The 25,809-nt window shown below is 38.9% G+C and overlaps 1 protein-coding gene across 8 annotated transcripts in view; it reads left to right on the top strand.

Moving 5' to 3' along the window:
• CSRNP3 (cysteine and serine rich nuclear protein 3) overlaps positions 1-25,809 on the top strand; it is a 99,672-nt gene that overhangs the window by 61,657 nt on the left and 12,206 nt on the right. For all 8 annotated transcript variants that reach the window (XM_068195743.1, XM_068195744.1, XM_068195742.1 and 5 more), the window contains 2 exons: positions 9,996-10,166; positions 21,397-21,656. In XM_068195743.1, the coding sequence (XP_068051844.1) occupies positions 9,996-10,166; positions 21,397-21,656 (431 nt within the window). The remainder of the gene's footprint in view (positions 1-9,995; positions 10,167-21,396; positions 21,657-25,809) is intronic.

A 25,809-nucleotide genomic window follows, 5' to 3' on the forward strand; every position in this document is an offset into this window, starting at 1 on the left:
TCCCAGCAGACTCCCCTGGCTGAAGTGGTGCTGAATGGTCATAAGGTGCTTACCAGTCAGGCAGTGGGCTCACTGCTCAGCTCCTATTCATCACTGTCTCAGTGACAAGAGTGCCTTGGGAATTGGGTGGGTACATACTTGTTATTAGACCTGCACCTCTTCTGACAGCTTTCTTGTGAAGTTTTCAGCTTTGAATTATAAAGTGAACTGAAAAGAATTCTTAGACATGTTTATTAGTATACAAGTCACTACAGGCATAAACTCCCAATTTTCTTCAGTGTGAAAAAAAAGTGAAGAGAGTCAACATTCAATTTTAACGCAACTGGGAATGTAATTTTAGGTCAGTCTTACTGTGGTCTGTCATCTTGTGTTAGCACCACAGGCACCTTCCTTTGGGTGCCTTTGTGTTGATTATACACAGGTACACAGGTACAGGTGAGTAAGGACCTATAGGGAATTTTTGCTGGCCACAAATATGAAATTACTAGTGGAAATTTTGCCTGTAATTGAATATATGCATTTAAAATCCTTTTTCAGGTTTTCAGTTATTGAAAATACAGAGAAGACTACTGGCTTACAGAGAAATGTTTTAGTTTATTGATTACACATATTTTGTCTGTCTTTATTAAAAAAAATCTCATTCTGTGATACCATGGTCACTAAATCTGGGACTTCGGTATCTGTGTGGCTGATCTTTTGACTCATTTCTTAAGGAAATTAGGTTTATGCCGTTACGCTTTCTCTGTGCCTGTCATATTTTTCAATATTTTCCTAATTATTTTTTTAACCTGTTAGCTCATATCAACTGAGCTTGAAGCAGAAGCAGTTAATCTTCTTCAAGTATTGTGCAAATGGGGGATGAGATGGGAAAGAGAGATTGCTAGTTCACACCAGTAAAAAACAATTTGCACTGTGGCTAAGACCCTGATTATCAAAGTAACCACATAGAGGAAAGCTTAAACACCATGACCCTGGGGAAGAGCATAGTGAAGCAGCCCTCATACTGTGCCTTGGGTAATCCATCCAGAAGAGACAAAACCGTAAATAATAAAGTTCCGTTTTTCTCTCAGTTTTTTTTATTTTTTTTGTAAACTTGAAATTAAATTCTGTTCATTTTTAGCTCATAGCTGAGTAGCTTATTTTTACCTTCTGTCCTTCTTAGAAGATAAGGTGAATTGTCAATTCCTTACATATATGTCAGTGGCAGAAGAAAACTTTACGGTTGTGTTGTATGAATACACTGTTTCCTGCATTCAGTAATTTGTTGTGTTATTTCCCTCATCAGTGTTTAATTATGAAATAATATTATTTCTAAAAATCTCCAGTTTAAGAAAAATAAATGTATTGTTTTACAGAGTTGAATACATACACTATGAATGGTGCAAAGTCAAAAAGCAAATCCTAGAAACAAATAGGAATTTTACATCTTTTATTTTTGTGTAAATTTTTTTTGTGGACCTGAATACCTACTTAGGACTATTTTGGGTGTGTATGAAAAATGCAGGTTGTAGCATTGTATTTTGGTTGTGCATTGTCCTTGATCTAGATAGAAAGCTTGAATTATTATAGCCATAAAGCTATTTTTGAAGATAGTAATTTCAAAACATCACAGCCTTCCAGTAGATATTAATAATTTATATTTTCCAGTACGAACAGTTTTATTGATTTTGTTCTCTAGGGAGAAAGATGCACTTAAACATATTTTTACTAATTTTGGCTTTACTTGAGGCCAAGCCTTGAATGAAGTCATGACTTTACTGTCATGCCATGGAGCTACATTCATTTCATTGGTGGCAATTGAATGTTGACTCCTGCTGACCAAATTTTTTTTGGTTTTAGGGGTCTGTTTAATTCTTCCTCAAATATTTCTGCTGACAAAAATGTTTTCTGGTATTTTCCTAGCTGTTTAGTTTCTACCATTCTCTTTCAGCTTTATAGTAAAAAATAGCAGCAGAGTTTTGGGCTATCAGAGAAGCCAGTCTGTAACTTTACATGACTGCTAATAGCTGTGCCAAATATTTACTTGGTGTCTTAAAAATGTGCACAGCACTGTGATTTTATTAGAGAATTGGGTTAATTATGTTCTTTCTAATGTCAACATTTATTAAAAATATAAAAACAAGTTTTTATTGGAGATTTTTATGCTTTCAGTGGTTAAAAAAAAAGAGAGAAGGAAAAAGAAGGAAAAAAAAATTAAAGCCCATCAGCCAAAATCTTTTGATTGGTTCTTTTTAAGTCACTGGATGCAAAGAACCAAGATCATACAATAAATTTTAAATGTCTTGTTGCTGAAGTGGAAAGAATATAATCTGACTGTGGAAGTATCGGGGCTCCGCACTGTTTTTCCTGTGTTCCCTCACTGAACCTGGAAACTGTCAGTGCTTGCATAGGAATAGTAGAAGGTATTCCTGTAGCTGTGCCTTTTTTTGAGTGGATGTGACAAGGCAAAGGCATGAGGTTGGTCAAAATCATCTGCCAAGCTGGAATTTGAGCTGAACTGAGGAGAGTTGAAACAGTGTCCATTAGGGAACGTGCTGAGCATGTCTATTGTGTAACGCTGCAGCAGTACTGAAACGCAAATGGCTGCTGGCTGAGCACAGGCAGGTCTTCAGTATCACAGGATTTGGTGCATAATAAGCTAAGAGCCTTTTTCATGCCACCTCTGTTGTGAATTCTTATTACCAATATTTGTTAGAGCATAGTAAACATGTACATTAAATATATATGCATAATTAAGTTTTACCAGTGTATGACAAAAGAACACCTATGTTAAAAGAGCAACAACATTTGCAGTTAAGAATAATTACTAAATAGCATAATATTTCCATCATATGACCCTTTACTGTGTATTTATTTTGATATCCAAAGCAATGTGTATTTACACTTCTGAGATGCCTGTTGAATCTAAAGATGTGTTTCACAGGGTTGCTGCAAATGGTCTGTGTTAGGGCCGTGTTCTGCTGCACAGATTAGTTCTGCTCAATAGCTGTGTATATTAGTACAGCTGATCTGCTTTTGCTGATTGTGCTGCTTGTTCAAAGTGAGCTGAGTTGATGCAAAATCTTAGCTATATGTTCAGTTACATAGCATAGATGAACACCACTGAATGGTAATACTCAACTTTGAGGACACCTGTGTTTTTGTATACCTTCTCCTTTATAACTAGCCTCTAGTGATCATAACAGAGCATGGCTTTGCTATTTCGTTTACATTTCTTTTAAATTGTGAAGGAAATTTGAAACTCAGTATTTTTGTCCGAGTCCTACTTCTGTAGGAAAAGAATCTTTTAATAACCTTTTGGTTCAATCCCTTCTCATGATTTTTTCTTTCTTCAGTTTTGCCTCTTTCATTGTGGTGTTAGTCTGTATTACCATTTTCAAAAACTGACTAATTTAGGCAATTTTTCATGTTTTTAGGCACATCTTTCACATTTCTCAAAACATCTCTACTAAGAATTTCAAATCTTTTCTGTAATGTTCTCTAGAGTGAGAATGCTTTTCAGCCACTGCAGTTGTAAAATTTTTAACTATCATTGGTTTTTAATGAAGATAAAACAGTTTATCTCTTTCTCTTTTTTAAAATATTTTTTGCCAAGTTTAGACATGTAGAACATGCATATGTAACTTGTAATGAAGATGAGAAAAAATAGGTAAAAAGCGAGAGAGTGAGAGTAAGCTTTTCATGTTCCCTCTCCAGAAGAACCCATTTAGAGGTCAGAATAGCCAGCATAATTGATTCCTGCCAGAGGCAGTATGAATTTATATCTTTACCCTTGACTTGACTTTTAGCCTATATTTGTTTAGTCATTTAAATTGTTGTAGCCATTTCTTCCAACCATGCCCTTGGCAGTCCCATTGTTGACACTATCACTACACTTCCTCTGCATTTGAAGTCATAATTCCTGGAAATATTTTTGAAGGCAAGCATGTAGGCTACAACTGCATACTGTGTAACTCTAATCCCAAGAGTTAAAGCTTTCTCAATTAAAGCAAGTATTGTGTAATATAAGGTGTATTTCCTCACAGGGAAGTTCTAACTAGATATTGAAATTGTAATTTTGATGTTACATTAGCTGGGATATGCAAATGTAATGCTTTAAAGATGTAATTAAAGCTGTTTAGAGAGAAAAGTTGATTTTAAGGTGTCCAGAAGATAAATTAAAGGAATTCAGTTGCCTTTTATTGAAGGGGGGAGGAGGGGGGAATTTATGTTCAGAAACAGAATTTTGATAATTTATAAGCCAAACTGTCATTCCCCCAGAGATCCCATTATTTAATACATCTGCTTTGTGTATCAAACATTTCCTTTTGAAGTGCTTTAGAAGTGATCAGAATCCCATTGTATTTGAAGACAAGGCAGAATTACAGAGCCAGCAAAGGTGCTCTTTACTGATGCAGAGGTGCAAAGTGTAGGGAGGAGTTCGTGTTTCCTAGCAGTGTCGAGATGGCTGTAAAATTCCCTGTCCTTCCAATGGCTCTTTGAGCAGGAATGGTTTTTCTCTTGTACTGAGGTTTGGCTGTGGCCGTTGAGGACTGCAGGTCTTCTGCTTCCGAGTAAGGTTTCAGGATTAGTCTCTAAGTCACGTCCGCTTAATGAAGTGAGAAGCAAGGTGTTTGGAGGTTAGATGCTAGAGAGAGAAATGTTTTAATGTGTGTCCGTGTGGTTACCCTTCAGCATGGAAGCATAGCTCGTGCTGTTGGAGCTCCCTGTACTCCACAGTCACAGTCCAGTACCTCCTGAAGGGAGGTACTCCGACCTTCCCTTCCAAGAGCAGAGCATAGGTCACTCTTCCTCTCAAAACATCTTTCCTGTAAAGGTCTGCTGCTGCATGGGTTTCTGTTAATTTACACAGCAGCACAGCTAAAAAACCCACCCAGGTGCTGGAGAGCAGAGTCTGTTGTTCGGTACCTCCTGTCCCTAAGCTATAGCTTAGTGGAGGGCATCCTAGTCCTTTCTTTTGGTGGAGACCATTTTACTGTATAGAAAATAATACCAAGATTCATAGTCTGAAGAGGGTGAGCACAGGTAGCAGCCAAGTGTTGTATTGTATTTACCAGCCTTTGGGTACATAAACAATTGCTCGTGGGTTTGGGCCTCGCCCAGCCTTTCTGTCCCTCTTCCTTCTCAACATGCTTCGCACTCATAATAGATAAGACACTTTACTTGGAAGAACATGAAGTTTCAGGCTCCCAGGGAGACCTCAACAGGAACTTATTCAGATATCTCAAGTCTCTGTAACTCTGGGTATGTGCAGAAGTGCCTTTATGCTAGGGGAACTTGAAAGTGAGACCCTGGAAAAGCTCACATGCCTTTGAAGAAGACAATTTGGTGACCGATTGTCAGAGCCTTCTTTGGTCTGAGGGACGACTAATGACAAGGACGTTGGAGTAATTTCAGAGTTTCTGGTTGCTTCAGTGAAAGCAGCTGTTGCTCAGTCAGCAGGCAATAATCAGCCATTTGTATGTCCCTGTGCCCTTGCAGGGGGACACTGAGCAGGTGTAGCTGTGAGGTGTCGAAGTGTACCTGTTGAGATGGCACATCACTCCCTCTGTTCTTGTTTTCTAGCCCTAGGAAATATCTACCAGTTCCAAAAGCAGGCACATGTTGGCTGTACTGGGGACCGGTGCTCCCTCTACGTTATTCTCATGAGCTACACCTTCTGATGGGATTCTGCATCTTGTTCTGGGGATGATTAAAGCAGAATTGGGAAGAATCTGAATAGTAAGCAAGTGCTCAAGTGTTTTCAGACCTGCAGTTTCTTGCTCATTTTCTCTTCCTTGTTCTTGCTGATGAATGCTTTAGTTCCCACATTAAAAGAGGACTACTGTCAGCAAGAGGCTGTGTGGCTTGGGGAGCTCCCCAGAGGTAGGCAGGATGTTAAGGGTTGCACAGCTGTGAGGTTGGGAGTGTAGGCAGGAGCGTGCCAGGTGCTTTCCAGCAACTGCAGCCATTGGACAGATGCCCCAGCTTGGGATGCGGAACTTAATGTGCAGTTTCATTTGTGTCTCCATTGCTGTTCCTCCCTGCACACCCCTCACATATAAAGGCATTTCCTAATTCTGTACAGGATCAGCAGATGCACTCTACCTCCTGTGTAATGTAATCACTACTGAAATGGAAATACCACTATAATACAGCAACAAGATGTCAGTGATTTCTCTTCAGCTGTCTCCATTTTGTGGGGGGTACCTGTGTAGTTCTGTCTAGTACAGCATGCTGCTGGACACTGCTTCTTTCCTGCTGCTTACTGTCCAAAATATTGTAGAGATTGAAACTGCAGTGATTTTGAAGGGGGTGTGGCTATAGTTTCAGAAGATGTGTTTTGTTATGGTTTTTTTCTTCTCACAGAAAACTAATAAGAAACTTGTTGCCTCAGGAGACCAAGTCAAGTGAATTTCTAAGAGGCTGAGCACTGTCATATAGCAGCATTTCTAGTCTCATGCTTAGGGGAAATTGGCTGTAAGCATGAGGAAGCCGAGCTGTGTATCTGCAGTGGTTTTGGCTGGATTTTGCATCCCATTGCTTTCCACTGAAGCATTATATAGTGACTACTGCTGGAGACAGGATATTACACTTGGTACAATTGCATGTGTGTTTTTTAGAGCTTTTGATTTTCAAGAAGTGAATGAACTCCCTTATTATAAAACTTCTGTTCTAATCCTTACAATTTAATAATATCATTAAAATGTTGTATAATGTATATGCAATTTTTAGTTTTGACTTACAAAGGCAAGTTTAAACCTGCTCATAAGTCCATCCTGCTGTGCTTGGGAGCTGGTAGGCAGGGTAAAATGCTTTGTCAGCAAAGCAAAACAAGTAACTAGAACTAAACTTCTTTGCACTGGGAAGAAACTACTGTGTTCTTGCCACCTCAACTCGTGCATTTCATATAGACAGGCTTCACTGTTTGCAGAACTATGATTTGGAATTCAACTTACAGACTCTGTAAGCTGGTGAGTCCTACTTTTTCTTTTTTTTTTTCTTATTACTTTTTCTCTTTTTTTTTTTTTTGGTAGTTCTCATTCTCATATATCCACCTTTATCTTGTTATAACTTCATACCATGCTGAAAGGCTATAGTTCTCTTCACACTGTCACTTCGTTTTTTTTCCAGGAAGAAAACTGGTATTTGAGGCTTGAAGGGAGCTGTAGAATACATAGGAGACATTGGTGTGAGGCCAAGTGTGAGCAAAGATAGTGGAGAACCTGCTGAAGTGCTGTGCTTGCAGGGTCAGAGCACAAGGGCTACATCCCTGAGACTGCCTCTGTGCCAGTTGAAAAGATAAGAAAGATATGGGCTAGGGACAGCATTCTCTGGCTTCTGCTGCCAAGTGGCAGGATACAACTCTTGTCCACAATTGCTGAGCTGTCAGGCCTCTGCCAAAACCCAGGTGCCCTCATCCAGCCTGCCTGCTGGGAATGGTTCTGGCACCTGCTTCGTCCTGCATAATTCAGGAAAGCAAGAAGTGGCCTGAGCCAAAACCCTGAAATGTGCTAATTGTTTTGGCCAGTACTGGAATCTCTGCTTTAACCTTGTCTTCTTTAGTAGCCATTTAGCCCAGCTTACGCAAGCTTCCTCGCAGATATATTGGTGTTTTAAACACAGTGCCATAGAAATGTTGGTAGGAAGGGAGTTCTGGAGTGTATCTAGTTCAGTTTCCTGGAAGGAGCAGAATGTGGCTGGTCCAGAATTAAGGAATCAGAAAGGTAACTGTAAAGATTTTAACAGTTCTGTTTCATGAGCAATATAAATGAATTTTTTATTTTTCTTGCTTTCCGTGGGATTGGGCAGAACCCTTTGTCAAGTCCATAGTGCTGGGTTGTGTGTCCCTGACAAGTACAGTGTGTCATCAATCCCAGACAAACTTTCCTTGGATAAGTGTTAGGAGCATTTGTCTTTGCAGTGCTGCAGGCAGGATGGTGGCAGCTGTGTGTCCTCTGGGCAGGCTCCAGCTGTTCTTGATCTCTTCTCCGTTTGTTAATTACATGCAGTATTTCTGCCTCTGCTGTGTCACGGTTTAGGGGGGATACTCCCCAGTTTAGTGCTCCCACAGAAACTCTCCAAACCACGATGCCGCTCGCTCACTCTCCCCCCCCCTTGCAGTCGGCTGGAGAGGAGAATAGGAGGCACAAAAGGTGAAGATCATGGGTTCAGATAAGAACAAATTACTGGAAATGGCGATGAGATAAGAAGAGGAACAGTAAGGGCAACAATATTCAAGACAGAGAGTACAAGAAAAGAAATGTTACTGCTCACTGTGGAAACCCACAATAGACAACACCAGCTCTCTCTGGCTTGGAATTGGAGCCATAAGAAACTTCTACTCCCCAGAAAATACTCCCTTCCTCCTGCCCCCAGTAATGATGTGAGGTGGTACAGAATAACCTTGGTGTCCTGGCCATGCCCCCTCCAGGCTATTGCAAAAAATTAACCCTGCCCTGGCTGGAACCAGGACATGCTGCTAAATTTCTTCATGGATACTTAGCTTTATAATGTTCTACTCAACCTCAGGAATATATTAGGCATTTCATTTCTTAATTTTGGTATCACAGAATAATTTAGGTCAGAAAATACCTCAAAGATCATTGAGTCCAACCATTAACCTAACCAGCCCACCACTAAACAATGTACCCAAGTGCCACATCTACACGTCTTTAAATACCTCCAGGGCTCTGGGGTGACTTCCCTGGGCAGCCCATTCCCATGCTTGACCACCCTTGTGTTGAAGAAATCTTTCCCAATACCCAATCTAAACCTCCCCAGCATAGCTTGAGACCATTTCCTCTTGTCCTGTCACTTGTTACCTGGAAGAAGAGGCCAGCCCCCACCTGGCTAAAAAGTCCTTTCAGGGAGTTTTAGAGAGTGATGAGGTCCTCCCCGAGTCTCCTTTTCTCCAGACTTAGCAGTCCCAGCTCTCTCAGCTGCTCCTCACATGAGTCACTTTCTAGACCTTCACCAGCTTCATTGCCCTTCTTTGGACTCATGCCCAATTTACTGTCATCTCAAAATGACTGAGGGGATGGACACTTGATCCCCTTGTCCAGATCACTGATAAAGATATTTAAACAAGACTGGCCTCAGCTGATCCCTGGGAAACACCACTAGTGACCAGCCACCAACTGGATTTAATTCCATTCCCCAACTCTCTCTGGGCCATCCAGCCAGCCAGATTTTGCACCCATCCAAGACATAAGCAGTCAGTTTCTCCATGAGGATGCTGTGGGAAGTGTTGTCAAAGGCATTAGTAAAGTCCAGGTAGACAACATCCACAGCCTTTGCCTCAACCACTGAGCAGGTCACCTTGTAATAGGAGATCAGCTTAGTCAGGGGTGACCTGCCTTTCATAAACCCGTGGTAGCTGGGACAGGAGAACGTTTGGGAGGCAGGTGGTGTGTTTAACTGGTGTGGGTAACTTCTGAAATCCAAGTGTTTATTGAGCACAAATTCATATATGGTCTTTGTGCCTTCACTGTCTTTTATCTGTCTGTAATATTGGAATTATCAGATGAAATTCTTAAAGGGTGGTGTGAACACTGGTTGCATCACTTATATTTAGCATTGGGAACTATAGTGTTCAGGATGATTTCTTCTTAATTTCATCCCTGATTGTGAACATTCCTTCCTCCTGTGGCAGCCAAAGGAAGGACCAAGTCCATAATTTTTTTTCTTTGTTTGAAATTTTACAACATAACCTAGAAGATAGGGATGCTGTTGACATAGTGGGAAAAATACTCCCTGAAAGCAATCTGTTACAGATTATTCTAGTGAAATAATCACCTGCATACATGTCAAGTTAGAGTAGGATTTAAGATTTTTTTTTCTTCTCTATGGCTTCACTCTCCTAATTAGTCATGTGCAATTTCATATTAAATGATGATTCAAGACTAGAAGTGGCAATTTACTGCTATTTTGAAATAAAAATTACTTTGGAGTTTATGATTGCATATTCTGCAGCTGGATGTTTCAGTGCCTCATTGCCTCTGTTCCTGTTACAGGTACATGTGACAGCATTGCAGCAATGAGTGGAATTTTAAAGAGGAAGTTTGAAGAAGTTGATGGCTCCTCACCTTGTTCCTCTGTGAGGGAATCAGATGATGACATTTCCAGCAGTGAAAGTGCTGACAGTGGTGATAGTGTCAATCCATCCACTTCTAATCATTTTACCCGTAAGTACTAACTCTGTGTACCTAACGAATTATTCATGTTTCTCAAAATAAAATAAATCCTGTGGTAAGATAAGCATGATGATTTTTAATTGAACAGATCATAAACCAGTCTCTCCATGATGTTCAGTTTGTAACTTGCTCAAAAATACTTAGTAAAATACTCTTACATTCTTTTGACTTCTTGTCTGTTACACTATTGTAAAAGTTTAAAGTCTCTTGGAAGCTCCTACCTATTTGCTATTTGAATTATGTGGCTGTTTGTAGTTAATGTTAGGAGTTGTGTTCAAAATAGTTCAAGCAGGTACTGTAGGGAAAGTGCTTTAGCTCAATTTATTTTCCTTAGCTAAATGTATTGCAGCTGTCAGCTCTCTGTAATACAGTATTGGTGAGAGTTCTCTAAAAACAATATAAGCTTTCTTTTATTTGGAACTCATGAATCTTGTGTATGGTGGACATTATCTGAATAGTTTCTATTTTTCAGGTACCAGAGGATATTTCTGTACTTTGCAATGGTTTTGTGCACAAATAAGAATTTGGTCTTAAGTTAGCAAAGCTACATTTGCAGCATATATTTCTGGGAATGATAAATTTACAGTTTATGTTTGCAGTTTATGATACTTGTTTCAGGTGCTTATATTATTTATTAATAGTGAACTGCATCTTCTAAAAAGCAAGGGTTTGCTTCCTTCAACTCTGTTGCATTTAGATCTCCTCTGTGGAGTTACTCCTTAAAAGTGTGAGCCAAGGAGTATGTGAGGCTCCTCATTGCTGCCCGTACAGAGTGTGTTCCATGTAACTGAGTGGTATGGATGTGCCTAGAAATCATGTTTATAGCATGTGATATGAATGTTCTTATAACTGACTTACCTTCCAGATGCTGCTGTTCAGTTTGAGCGGGCCTTTGGATGTGAGGGTCTGAATCCTCTTTGCTCTGGTAGGGAATGTTTCTGTGCACAGGAGGGACAGGCACGACTTGAAATGGATTTACGTGGAACACTCTTGAGGTGCTATATGATATTTAAGATGCAGTGCTAGTTGGGGACCTATTTTATTGAAGTGCCACAAAGGAGTAAGTGACCCAGTAAACCTCTGGTATATTTAGAAATCTGAATTTAGATTAGTATTTAGAAAATTGTATTGGGGACAATATTATCTGCATGCTGCTACTTTAACATTTGCATCTGTTGAAGAAGTTAGTTGATTATTCATCATAGAATGAAAACAGGCTTTTTACATCAAACAGTCATTCCCACCCACATAGAAGACCAAAATTTTATTGTGAATACGAGTGTAGGTGATACAGTGAAAGGGAACGATTCAGGGGACAAACTTCGAAGTTGTAATACATGCATAAGATTTGATTGTAGTTGACATAATAAATAATTTAGTTTAAAGGAACTTGCCTTTCTGTAAGAGAAACTACAGTATTTCAATGTTATGATTAATGTTTTATCTGAGATATTTGTGGCCAGAATAATAAATGTTTATCTGTGTGTGCACTCACACACATATAGAAATTGCACATATTACATTTTTCTAAAAATACATTTGGGTATATCCATTGGTGGTATAGAAATAGAAAGAGCAAGTAGTTTGTGTGTGCATTGATAGTATTTTAAAAAAAGTATTGTCTTTAAATAGATGCATCAGCCTAAATTCCAAGAAACCAAATATAGAACCCTTGTATTACTTATGAGCTCTTGTGTGATACTCACCTGAAAATTGCATGCACATGTAATGTATACTAACAAAACTGACAACAGTGTACATTGCAGGGTATTTTTTCAAGCTCTAAACTCATTCATCTTCCATAGTAAACAACAAGAGATGAGCTTTTCTAAGTTGAATATTTGAATCTGAATATAAGGTTGAGTTCTGTGAGACTTTTTTTCAGTGAGCAGACTGAAAAGAGCCCGTGCAGAAAAAAGGCTTGTGAGATTCCTTGCCTCTGTTACATGCCTGAATACCTCCTAGATGGAGGTTATCTTCCCAAGCTATTTCCTGACATTTTATACCATTTTCTGTTCTATTTAGTGAGACACTGTCAGATCCTGTGTACCATCTTTTTTCTGGTCTCTTTTCATATAGGTAAATACAAAGTTGACTATAAACTCTCTTTTACTGACTGGAAAAGGGGGAGAGGGTTGTGTGACCTGTTGTCAACATCATGATCTATATATTAATTCTTAAATTGAGAATTTAAAAAAAAATGCTAACGTGGTCCTCTAAGTCTTATTTTTTTCTTTCTATTTGACCTGACAAAGAGATAATTCTAAATTGCTTGTAACTACAATCTCTTCAGCACTTTAGAAAGCAGGCATTTTGTATATAAATCCATCTAGCACAGCTGATGCATCTCTGTATTTACACAACCCTTGAAACAATATGTATTGGGTCAGATAAACAGGAGCCTAGCAAGAATTCTGCTCAATTAGTCTTAAAGTCAGTTTAACCTGCCAGCTAAATGAGGCACACAGCTGCTGTGGATCATTCAGGTGGGGCAGAACTACCAGAAGATAACTTTGTTCTCAGCAATTAACCCTGTAGTGTGATGGCAGAAAACACATGACTGAGATACCCTAAGTGCTATTGCTTGTGACTATTGCTTGTATTACACAGAGTTTCTTTGAAAATAAAGCCATTTAAACAAATAAAGACAGCAACAAGAAGAAATTAATAAATCCCTAGTCTAGGTTGCAGGCAACTGAGTCAGTAAATAAAAATTACAGTCCATAAAGAATAGACAAATTTTAACATTAGCATTTTCTTTATAAGGTGTGTGTATTTTTACAAATGTGCACATTTTAAAATCTCTTAGCAAATGGTGATGGAGTGCCTTCATTACTGCTGGCAGATATAATCCCTGTTGTATATTTTACTTACCTTTCTCAGTCCATTGAAGCAATTTCAGTTTGATTCAGCAGGTCATTAGTCATTGCAGATTTACTTTAATGGATGCCAAAGCGTATTACTAGCAAGTCCATGTGCCTGTCCCATTTCACAGACCTGCCTTCATATCAGTAAGAAGGATGTTCATCTCCAAGTAGCAGTGCAAGCGTTGAACGTACAGTATTAGTCAGGACTTAGGCATACATGGGTTACAGGGCTGGAGCACTCAAAGTGCCATTGGAGCTCCTTTCAGTTGCCCTGTTCAGTTCTGGCACCCCACTGCTGTGTTTCATCAGCTCCACAGCAAGCTGAAAAACCTGGAATTGCTGTTGAGGATGTCAGTACAGCACCCTGACCATTCCTATATTGTGTGCACTGAGGAGCACCGAGTTCCACATTCCAGCTCAGCTGGGGGAATATGTACCCTCCCAGGGAAGGGTAATGAAGCTCATGAAGGGTCTGGAACATAAACCCTATGAGGAGCAGCTGAGGGAGCTGTGGGTTTTCAGCAGAGAGAAGGAGGCTCAGGGGAGACTTTATCTCTACACTTCCATGAAAGGTTGTGGCAAGGTGGGGGTCTCTTCTCACAGACAAGGGGAAACGATCTCAAAGTGTGCCAGGAGATATTTAGGTTGGATATTAGGAAAAGTTGCTTCGCTGAAAGAGAAGCATTAGAGCAGGCTCCCCAGCGAAGCGGAGAAGTTACCATTCCTGGGAGTATTCAGAAAACAAGTAGACATTGCACTTCATGATGGAGTTTAAAGGACATGGTGGTATTCAGTCAAAAATAATTTTATGATCTTGGAGGTCTTTTCCAACATTAGTAATCTGATGATTTTGTCTGTGATTCTCCCTGCTTTGGTGAGGTACCTGCCTCTAAATGCTTGGTGGGTTTTTTTCTGATACAGAAGAACATACAAATTTAACTTACAGAATCACATGCAATTGAAAGACCTGTGGGGACCTTGTGAAGTCCTGTCCTTTGCACTTTGGTGCTGGTAATAACTCCCCACAGCACATTAATCACAGATGCATCTCTAAAGAAACATAAGGAGCTGCCGTTTTCCTCTGCTATTTCAGCTTCAGTGTTCTGTAGCTGACACTTCTCTTCCTCACCTGCAGAGTCACTTGTGATGGCCACCAACAGCTTATCTGATAAGGTGATCATCACCAACAGTCTGGTTGATATCCTCCATCAGTTATCTCTCTATTGCCATTAACATCGCTGTCATGAGCAAGGTTATCCTGTGGCCATAATCACAGGTCCCACCATTCCACTAATTTGGGTACTGTCTTTAGAGTACTTTTGGATGTATTTTGGTTCATTAGGAATGGGCAGGTCACTGAGGGCTCTGAGAAAACCTTTTGGTCTCTAAGTGCTCTTGCCATCCTTTGATTTTGCTGTTAAAGGTAATGAGGAATTTGAAAACACAAATACATCCCTGTTGCAGTCCCTTCAATATGCCCTGTAAAGCACTGAATTTTGTAGAGTTGCTAACTCACTGAGATTGCTTCATCTATGTGGCCATACATAATGTGAAAGAAGGTGTGAAATCCTTAGGAAGGTGTAGCTTCTTCTGAATTATCTTCATAGAGGGATGAAGTTTTATTTGCTGTAAGCTTAATAGCACAAGACACTACCTGAGCTTTGAACTTAAGCTGCATGTTTAGTTGCTGGTTAATGACAGAAATCTAAATGAGTTAGACATGGTGGTGCTGGTTTCTTATGGGATAACAAGTGTAACTAAATGCAGGCATTCATTCCTTTTTTCATGGAATCTTGCAGTTATTTATGTTGCCATTAACCAGGCTTGGAATTTCCTTGTTAATGAGGAATATGTTGTTATTGCTATTTGTTGACTCATGATACGAAATGCTAACAGGTTGAGAGGTTCTTGTATTTGATTTTAAAATAAGTCAGCTCATCTAAGCATTAAAAGGAAGAAATGCAAATAAATTCAGTGAAATGTAGTGCAATATCTTTGCACAAACTCAAACAGTATGACAGGACAGGGTATACCATGACAGCATCTCTTCATCTGGAATAAGGAATACTGTGGTGAGAATTGCTAAAAATTGAAGAGGGGTTATAAACCAGGCTCCTACTAGTTTTTAGAATGGCTTGTGTAACTAATTATGTTTCTATATTTTAAAATAATTTCTCTGTTATAAATTAGTGCACTTTGCACACAATACAACAAGAGAGACAGTTTTTGCATTACATAATTATTTTGTTGGCTTAGAAAACATCAAACAAAATCGTTTTGTCAGAAGATGTTCACGATAGATACATAAAATATGGTTGTAAATGCAAAGTGTCAGTCAGCTGAATGGGTAGCTGTGTTTGCATGAAATGGCCATTCACAGAAGTCACACATAGGATGGGACAAAGGATTGCCTGTACTGTCATAGGAGAGCTTAGGGAATGCAATTGTTATGCATGGGTGTTCCTACAGGAATCCCGGGTAGGACTTTCCTCCTCACCAAACTGGGGCCAAGGTCAGGAATAATCACCTATGGAACAGCAGTTGGCATTTAGAGGAAATGGTGAGGAAATGGTGAGCACTCAACCATCTCCACTCCTCCCTACAGACTGATAATATTTGCAGAGTGGAGTATGATGTATGTCACAGAAAAGCACTCTGGAGGTAGAGGGTGCTGAGGAAGTAAACTTAAAGCTTTCACTGAAATTTTAGTGGTCAGGTTCCATCTTCTAGTGGGCATCCTAACAATTAAATATTTCTGCAAGATTTCAGACAAAATAGTTAACAGTGGGGTAAACTGCTTAAAATACTAATCAAATCTTTTCTATTCATGTCAGACTTGTCTGTGAGCTAGTAATTTTCAAAAACCTTTTCAAATGTGACTTAAATCTGGCATTAGGCAAGCATTCCCATCCAGCTCCTCCTGTGAGGTGAATTTAGCTTTGGTTTTACCCTAAAGGAAGCTGCTAGAAAGAGTAGTGAAGTGCTTTAGGTAGGTGGTGGTGTTCCACAGCATTGTCCCCTCTTCTCTCAAATTTCCACTAATGTACAACTGAGTATGCAGTTCCCTTCTAGACTTCAAGATTCAAATTTCTTCTAGAAAATACCTCCCTTGTCCTCAAGACTACATATTTGTTTTGGAGGGTGTATTTTATGTCACAGAATTTCCTCTTAATGAAGATTTCCAGCATGTAGGCAAAGTATTTTATCATTCAGGGTTGGAAACTTGTAAATTGAGTGTATGGAAACTCTTAGAAAATACCTTTTGGAGGACAACGGGATAGAAAGAGAGGTAAGAGAAAGAGGTAGAAGCAATTTCTGGATGCAACCTTTTCCTAGATTCTGTTTTCCATGAGGTTTGGGAAGCAAGATGGCTTTTATAAGCAGTGTTCTGACCTGGATTACCAGGAGGGATTAGTCTTTTCTGTTCTGTGGTGTTAGACTTGATGAAACACTGCATGGAAAGTCTTGGAGCAGATGGAGAATGGTGCTAATCCTTCTTGCCATAATGGTTTATATGACACTGAGTTTGTAAAAAGCAGACATATTGGTAGTAGAGTGTAAGAAATGCAGCATTTCCACTGCTCTAAGATAAATCTTTAATCCAAAAGGCTGCTTCACACATGTTTTTTCCAGCCTTTTGAAATTCTCACGTGCCTAAAATATTTCTGCACTGGTGACAATGCATTGCTTTGCCCTCATTGATGCAGGAGTGTGAGTAATCTGTGGGGGAGCCATATGGTTCACATTTATTTTACTGTGTCTTTGACATCAGGAGAATAGCTGAGACAGCAGAAGAAAGTGCTTATGTCTTGGAGTTCAGCCAGAACTGAGATCATTTAAGTTTCGTAATCAAAGGACTCCCAGTTTCCTGGGTAAAAAATGTTAGAAAAACATGATGAGCTTAAAATGTCATTCCTATCAGGATTGTATAAAAATAGGAAGCAGATTTTGCATTTGATGGATGAATACAGCTTCAGCGGGTGCTTTTCTCAGGTGGTGGTTTGGATTCCATTTCAGCCACTAAACACACAGAAGGAAGTGCTGCATCTTCCTCAAGTTTCACACTGCTGTAGCTTCACTGCCCAGCTTGGAAAATGAGGATGTTGAAAGGCAAATGGACAGTGCTGCTGCATAGTGCCTTGGACATATGAGAGAGAAAGTCAGGAAAGCTTTGCTTCAGTCTGCCAGCATATTACTGCTCTTGCTTACCTATTGCACTAGTTATAACTTATTCATATACAAATGAAACTTGGGTGAATCTTTTAAGCATAGGTTGGATTGCTAGTGGAAATACTGATTTTCCCCTTTAGAAAACTACTTTTCATGGGATTTGGGAGTTGGATGGACCAATGATGACAAGAAATACCAAGATACAAGAAATAAATTATGACTAAGTATGATAAAACCTGAATTTTTGAAATTTTCAGTAAATTTTGCTGGGTATATATTCATGCTTTCTAACAGATCAGAACATACATGTTTTGTGTGTTCTTCTGCTCTGTGTTGAGCTAAACAGTGTCCTTAGCAGTGATTCCAGCAAATTTAATATACTGTGTAAGGTACGGTGCATGCAAAATAACAAATGCCCCAGACTCTTGATAAGGTGGTAGTTCTGTTTTGGTTGGTTTGAATCAGTTACAGAGCACTTTGTCCCTGACATTGGAAAATGTTCAGCATTTCAGCATTTCCATTCAATATTTAATAGCATTTTTGAGCTCACATCAAGGCAGCCCTCTGCTCAGAGATTTTTGGGAGTGTAATAGAGCAAGAACACAGCGCTTTGCAGTGCTGACTGTGCTTCTTTCCATGTCCTTTGTAGCTGAGGTGGTCACAATTCTCATGTCTCCTCGCTGACATTCTAATCTGTGCTTTTGACTAATACTACTAATCAAATACTACCCTGTAAACTCCTGCAGCTCCTGCCGGATCTGTTTTTGTAAACAAAATTCACATAAATATGAATATATTCTAACTCCTCCTGACAGTAGCATTCAGGAGATGACTGTGGAGTTCTTCACAGGGCCTTAACTCTGCCCTTTAATGAGCTCTTCCAAAAGATAGTATGTGTTCCAGAAAAAGTATTCCCAAGTATTCTGAGGGCTATAAATGTTTACATGTGTGTTTAATTACAGACTGTCATATAATTTGTCAGACTCAGAATTATAATGTTAATAAATAACAGCACAAACTTTAATGGCATTTACAGCAAATGCGTGTTAGCTCTCACATTATCTTCGTACACATCTTCATTCTAGTGCTGAATTTACAGTGCTGGTGACACTGAAGTTACCATGTGTCAACATTTTCATGAAGTTCATCTTAATTCTATTGTGACAGTTTTAATCAGTGATATATCAAAAAAAAACCCACAAACAAACAACTTTGATGGTTTGGCGTTGACAATTCAATTACTGAAACTGATAAGAACTGTAAAAAATTGAAGACATGCATTAGTGGGTTCTTTAAGACAGCCCATGACATCTGCAGTCTTAACTGAGAGAATGCTGACTGAACTTTTAGGCATAAATATATGGCAATGCTTGAAATTCATGTTCTAAATTTTGATGCACACACATGGCAAAAATGCACATAGTGTAAAAGCTCATTCATGCCATCTAGTTTTTTTCAGAGATTTTTTTTTCCCCATCTGGGGGTAACTAAATCACAGCCTCTTCTGCTTAGCTTCATTTAACTAATAATGTTAGTGTGTAGTGTGTGAATATAACTTAAGGGTCATTTATTTATGTTTAGCCGTTAGTACTAAAGTAGTATCTCTACCATAAGGAGATTGAGACTTGAAAAAACAGAAGTGCTTTTGTTGCAGCATTTGTCATTCCTGCCAGTAAAGCAGTTCTGTCAGGCGTTCCACAGCTAAGATCTAAACCAGATAAATATCAACACAGACCTTATGTCATAGATATTCAGGTTTACAGATGACGATTCAAAGGTTTGTGTGATTCTCTAACTTGTGAGATTTACTGGTGCAATTACCTTTGATTTCTTCATGAAATGTATGCGAATATATTTTTTTTTCAAGAGCAAGTTTCCTTTTTTTTCTTTGAGTATTTTGCTGTAGTTTTATTTCTCATTTCATTTGTGACTGGTTCATTTATTTGACAAAAATCCTGCCTGCCTTTCAGTAGCTGCCAGTATTTATTCTGAAATAGAGGCATCATCCAGTTGAGATCCAAATAACATTGATACTGATATCAGAAATTGGATACACTCCAGAATGGTTTAGATACCTCATTCAGCAGAAAAGGTTTTTTTTTTTTAATATGCACTTTCTTATGTATTAGAGCATATTGGCAGTGCAGGTTCTGATTTAGAGTATTTGCTTTTATGTTATATTGAAAGAGAATGTCTCAGTACGAAAATAACCCCATCTTACAAATGCTAAAAATTGGTTTTATTAAAGGTAGTTTTGTTTTGGAACATTGATATATGTGAAAAATAACAGCACATTAAAACCATATTTATTATCATGCAAAATTGATACATCCCTACCAACTAGTCTGCTAATGAAATACCCTCTTCCCTCACTAAAGGCTTCCTATAAATACTTTTGACAAGCTCTGTTGATATGAGATTTGCTTCAACTTGGATGTAAGTTAAACATGCCTAATGTAACAGAATTTTTCTTTTCATTTCCTTTTGTACATGCTGCACCTTTTTTTGTAGCACGCTTTACTAGCAGCATATGAGTAATAGGACCTGATCTTATTTGTCTGTTTTATATTTATAATCCAGCATACCTGCAGGAGGTCTGAAGTGCCTGTTACTTATATAGCAAACCATATACTTTACCATACCTTTAGCAGCTTATTAGTATTTAGGAAACGTAATCCTGTTATAGTGAGCCACAAAGAGTTCTGTGATAATGTCTGTAGGATACACTGCCTGTAATTTGGATACAGGGCTTTATTTTCTAATATACTTGGTTTTCCCACAGTTTGGTAGATGATGCTGGGTGTTTTGACAGTTTTACTTCATGTAGAAGTTTGTGGATTTATGTTGGTGGTGATTAACATTTCACAACATAGTAACAGTAATCAAGGCTGAACTTTGTTTTACCTGTGACAATAAACCAGACCTGTTACAAAACCAGACCTGAAGACCTGGTGGATCCCATTTCTAGAAATGGTGGAGTTCTAGATTATCAGTGTACGTCTTGTTGCTCTTACTGCTTTTAAAGAATGATTGCAAGCCATTCAAGAGTGGTCAGGCACCCTTTAAATCATTTTACTGCCTGAATTCTGGCAATGAGGTCTCTCATTCATACCTGCACACACCTGCAGTTGTTGCCTATAAACTGCAAAGCAATGACTTATAAGCTGCATTCTCAACAACCTGTTGGGTATTTTGCAACAAATCAAATAAATTGGACTGCTCATCTTAAAAATCAAGGAGTGTCCCTTACCTTTCTCTAAGGTTTGTGTGTCTTTTTTTATTTCCTCTAAAGGCATGCTGCTATTATCAGTGAGAAACAGTAGATCAGTGTCATGGGAAGGAGTTGCTACGTGTCTGTAGAACCAAAAGAAGAAGAATATTTAACAGTTAAAATCTGGCATTTTTTTAAACAAGTTTCATATATTACTGCATATGTTTATTAAAAAACCTGAGCACAGGTGTGACTGGAATCAGAAAAGAGTTAGAAAATACTAGATTTAATTTTTTGTCAAAATTCTACACGTTAGACTATACACACACACACGTATTCAGTGGATGGCAGCAGAAAGTTGGACGAAGGTAAAGAAAAACAAAGTGGATCTGACTGGTAGTCATTTCTATATCATTCAGTGGTGATGATGATGGTATGAATTTTTGAGACAGTATGAAACACTAAACATACTGGTTTTATAGTTTTTCCAGCATCAATTTATCACAAACTAGATTATAGGATATACTAATCTTTTCTGTCAGTGTGACCCAGTGCTGTAGTGATGTGGATCTCTGCTGCCTTGTGCAGCTTTGTTGGCAGGGGTTGGAAGAGGTGCATGTCGGTGGATCACCGTCTGTGTGGTGACATTGAAAGAGGTTTCTTTTGCTGGGATTTGGTTGCTTTCTTAGTAAAAGGATAAAACATTTTTATGATGTAATGGGAAACAAAAACTTTCCTGGCCAAGTATTTCTCTTCTGAAGTAGACAATGGTGTTCATAACTGTAACAGCTTGTAGTGGCTTCTAGGTTTGCATATGTGGTAAATATTTCTAATGTTATCTTCTCATTCTTCTCACCTTGGAATATGGTGTCTGTGTAGTCAGGTATTGTCACTTGTGCAGTTCCCTTTATCTTAACACATCTGCTGCCTGACTGCAAGTTACCATTCACACTGAAATCTGCCTCTGTTCCAGCTTCTTCAATCCTGAAGAGAGAGAAGCGGAAGAGAACGAAGAATGTCCATTTTAACTGTGTTACTGTGTATTACTTCACGAGAAGGCAAGGCTTCACCAGTGTTCCCAGCCAAGGAGGAAGCACGCTGGGAATGTCCACTCGCCACAACAGTGTGCGCCAGTATACCCTGGGCGAGTTTGCCATGGAACAGGAGAGGCTCCACCGAGAGATGCTGAGAGAGCATCTCAGGGAGGAAAAACTCAATTCTCTAAAGTTAAAGGTAAAGCTTGTCTAAGAATTTGATCTCTGCCCTAATTTAACTGAGCAGTGTCACAGCTATAGGGGCCCAAAGTGTGTGTGTTAAACAAAACAATCACCTACTGTGAGCTCCATTTTCAGTTAAAATAAATGTTTTTCTGGAGTTTTCTAAAGATGCATATTTGTTTGATTATAGCAAGTGCTCTTGTAGTTGTCACTGCTGTGTGCCTCCAAGTGCTTTGCAGGGAGGTTGTTATTTACTCCCTGTTTTCTACAGAGAGGAAAATAAAAGCAAAAAGTGGTGGGATTTAGCCTTGTACAAGGTGTCCAGCAAAAGTCTGGAAGTGACAGAAAAGGAATGAGTCTTCTAAGCCCAATGACTTGTTAGAGAAGGGAATAGTAACATTATTGATACAGAAAGTGAAAGAGCTTCTTTCTTGGCTAACTTGAGTGAATTTGGGAAAAAGTAAGAGGCAATGTTTTTGTTTTCAGTATACCAATGATTGTGTATGTATTGTAAGTGTGATTGTGTGACTATACTATTTAACCAGAGAATGTCCATTAAAGAAGAAATGTGTCAGATAAATTAAGCACCTATATCAGTTCAGCTAGTCAGAACAAATCCTGGCTAGTTTTCACAAGATCACAGAATTTTAAAGATTGGAAAGGACTTTTGGAGATCATCTGCTCAACAGCCCCTGCCAAGGCAGGGTTCACCTAGAGAAGGTGACACTGGAATGTGGCCAGGTGGGTTTTAAATGTCTCCAGAGAGGGAGGCTCCACGTCCTCCCTGGGCAACCTGTTCCAGTGCTCTGCCACCTTTGGTGCAAAGAAGTTCTTCCACATGTTGAGGTAGCATTTCTTGTGTTTAGTTTATGGGCATTGCTCCTCATTGTTCTGCTGGGCACCACTGAAAAGGGTCTGACACCATGCTCTTGGCACCCCCTTTGAGATATTCATGTGCATTAATGAGATCCCCTTTCAGTCTTCTCTTCTCCAGACCAAACAGGCCCAGCTCCCGCAGTCTCCCTAACAAGAGAGATGCTTCAGACCCCAAACCATCTTTGTGGCCTCCACTGGACCCTCTCCAGTAGCTCCTTGTCTTTTTTGAGCTGTGGAGACCAGAACTGAACACAATACTGCAGATGTGGCCAAGCAGAGGGGCAGGATCACCTCTCTCGATCTGCTGGCCACATTTCCTTGATGCACCCCAGGATACCATTGGCCTTCCTGGGGCCAACTTCCCAATGAAGCTGTGCTTTTGAATACAGCATAGGAGAGGAAAGAAACTCTGTATTTGGGTAAAGGAGAACAGGTAAAGGGAGTGTGTTCCTTCTGCTGCTTTAAAACTGGTGGCAGAACTTCCATTTTTTTGTGTCGTGGATTGCGTTGCATATATTTGTGACTCTTTCAGATGAATCCTCTAATTAAAAGTGAACAATATTTAGAATTGTAACCAAGCTTCTGTGCTGCACATCCCCTTCTTTTGTGACACTACATCTCTGTTTCTATAGTTGTACAGAGCAAAGCGGCACCCTCCCAAGTTTAAGAAATGCCTTTAAGCATATTTTCTATAGAATGAACTATGAGTTCATGAGTTCTTTGTCTCAGGGCCTGAGAAAATGTGCATGATCCTCACATCTGCAACTAATTTTTTCAGTCTCCTAACTTTTTGGGTTTTTTTCATAGCTAAATAGATTCTTAAATAAATTCATAAGGTCATAAAATTTTAACTGTCATAGAACAAACATAAAAACACTGAGGACAAGGGTGAATCAAAACAGATATTTGGACAGGTTGGAAACCAAAAGCTAGTAGAGTGTTAATGACTTATCATTTGATAGAGGTTATACCTATAACATCTCACATCACAGGATTTTCAGAGCATCAAGTGTGAATTGTGCTGTGTAACTGATGACTAGCTGTAGATCCCTTGGCTGACTTCCAGCAATCAGCTCAAAGAGAGGAATCTCCAGTGGAGTGAGTAAAGAATAGTCAAGCATACAAATATTTCACTTTCTTTTGTTAGCTAGACAGTAAATCAAGGAAAATCACAGGTCTTATTTACCTTGAAAGAGTAGATGAGGCCTTTTAGCCTTTATGCACTGGAGCTTGGCTCTTCATCCTTTCCTATCCCTGCTCTTGGCTGGGATGTATCTCCTTTCTTAATTAACTTACTTAGCTTCCGCCCAGTCTGTTTTGGGGACACAGGCCATACTTTCTGCTCGTTTTCCAAATACATGTTTTTCCATCTTCCCAGCCACTTGTTTCAGTGGATGATTATTAAGTTTCTGTAAAATCTCTTCATAAGTATTCAGTGAATGAGGAGAGCATTTGCATTCCTTATATTCATCTTACTGATGTTAAATCTTTTACTAGAGTGAAATATTCCTTTTCCTCTGGAGCATGTAAAAAGACATAGGCAACAAAAATCTTCCTGTCTTAACTACTCCATTAACCTCCGTTTAGTTGCATCCCTGATTATGTGCTTGGGTTTAAAAAAAAAAGAAAATTTCAAACATGACAAGAAAATCCAGGACTTGCTGAATTAGTGTTGTTTGCTTAAGAAAACAGGGCCTTGGTGATTTTTCATTACAGACATGGAAAAGCTGCTTGGTCATTCACATAGTTTCTAAGTGAATAAAAAAGGAAATGTGGCATTCTAAGGTGACAGTGCCAGCAGTTATGTCAGCAAAACTATTATTCATTTAAAGAAAATGTGCTAATCAGCATTTGCATAAAAAATTACTGTACATCACAGAAAAATGAAGAAAATGAAGTAGAATTAAGTTTAGTCAGAGGTTTTTCTATTTTAAAACCATTATGTAAATAGAAAGTAACATTTTCAGTGTGGTTTTTAATTTCAATTTCTCTGGGATTTTTTTTTTATTTTTTTGAATTGCATTAAAATATACAAATCGGTGAGTAGAAAGTATTTGCTCCTGTAGAATCTGTTAAAAAAAGATATTGAAATTGAATTTCCATAATATTGGGTACTATTTATTGTTTATGTTGCTAAAAGCAAAGGGCCAAATCAGAAACACATCTAGCTAAAAGCAGATAAAGGCTGTGAAATCATTTTCAAATCACTTTGACCATTTAGTACCAGCACTTTGATGTAAACACTGCTGACAGGAGCATAAACACTTATTAGCAGCAGAGTGTGAAAATTCTGGATGTAAAAGCCATCTTATCAAATGAAAGGTACAAGGTAATCATTTGAAAAAGCATGAGTAAGCACAAAAAATTACCTAAGAGAGTCTTTATTGCTTACTCATAATGCCTCCTGAAATTAACATTATTAGCATGCGTGATGTTAAGGCTCCCTGCTCTGTGGACACAGTAGGTTCCCTTTGTGGGAAGTCATAAGGAGTAATTTCCAACTAGGGCAAGGCAGAGGTGTCCATCCTACATTTTTCCTGTTTTACTGAGTGGGACTGATTTTCACCCAAAAGCATCACATATTCATTGGCCTTTCTTCTGCGGTTATGGCATTAACCTTTAGATTTATGAGGAAATTTACCCATCTACTATCAAGTTTTATTCAGATGAGCAATATTTAGACAATCAAGAGAGGTTAATGTTCCCCTGAAGTTCTGGAAAATGTATTTGGTACTTTTTTATAATCTTCTTCCCTCTGTAGTTACCCAGTTACTTTTTTGAGAAATGCTGGAGTTTTTCCTTTTATTAATTCATTTGTTCATTTGTCGGAGGAAAAAAAATTAGAGGCGGCAACAAGGAAATCATCCTGCAAAGGAGTCAGGAGCTGAGGTGCTTTGAAATGGCAAAGTGCTGGCTGGTGGCACATGTGGGATGTTCCAGCCTGCGGGATGCATGTGGCATTCAGCACATCACTGGAGGCCAGTCCCTAATGCTCTACTGCTGAGGAGAAAAGTAGAAAAGATTTGCAGGAGGAGGAGGAGAAATACGTGACAGGATTGGTATGGTTCTGTAGGTGCCTTTGTGTGCTGACCAGTTACAGCATTCGCCTCATGGGTAAGAGCCCTAAAAGTTAATTTTTATTAAACAGTAATTGAATAAAATAGTAAACTAATTACAGGAGCAGGGATTAGAGTTTTTCTCCCTCCACAGTTTTAAACTTAGATTAAATAACAGTGATCTGCTTAAAGAGTGGTTTGAGCCTTTGTATATAAAACTAGAGAAATCAGATTTCT

Source organism: Anomalospiza imberbis, chromosome 7, assembly GCF_031753505.1.
Source record: "Anomalospiza imberbis isolate Cuckoo-Finch-1a 21T00152 chromosome 7, ASM3175350v1, whole genome shotgun sequence".
Taxonomy (NCBI): domain Eukaryota; kingdom Metazoa; phylum Chordata; class Aves; order Passeriformes; family Viduidae; genus Anomalospiza; species Anomalospiza imberbis.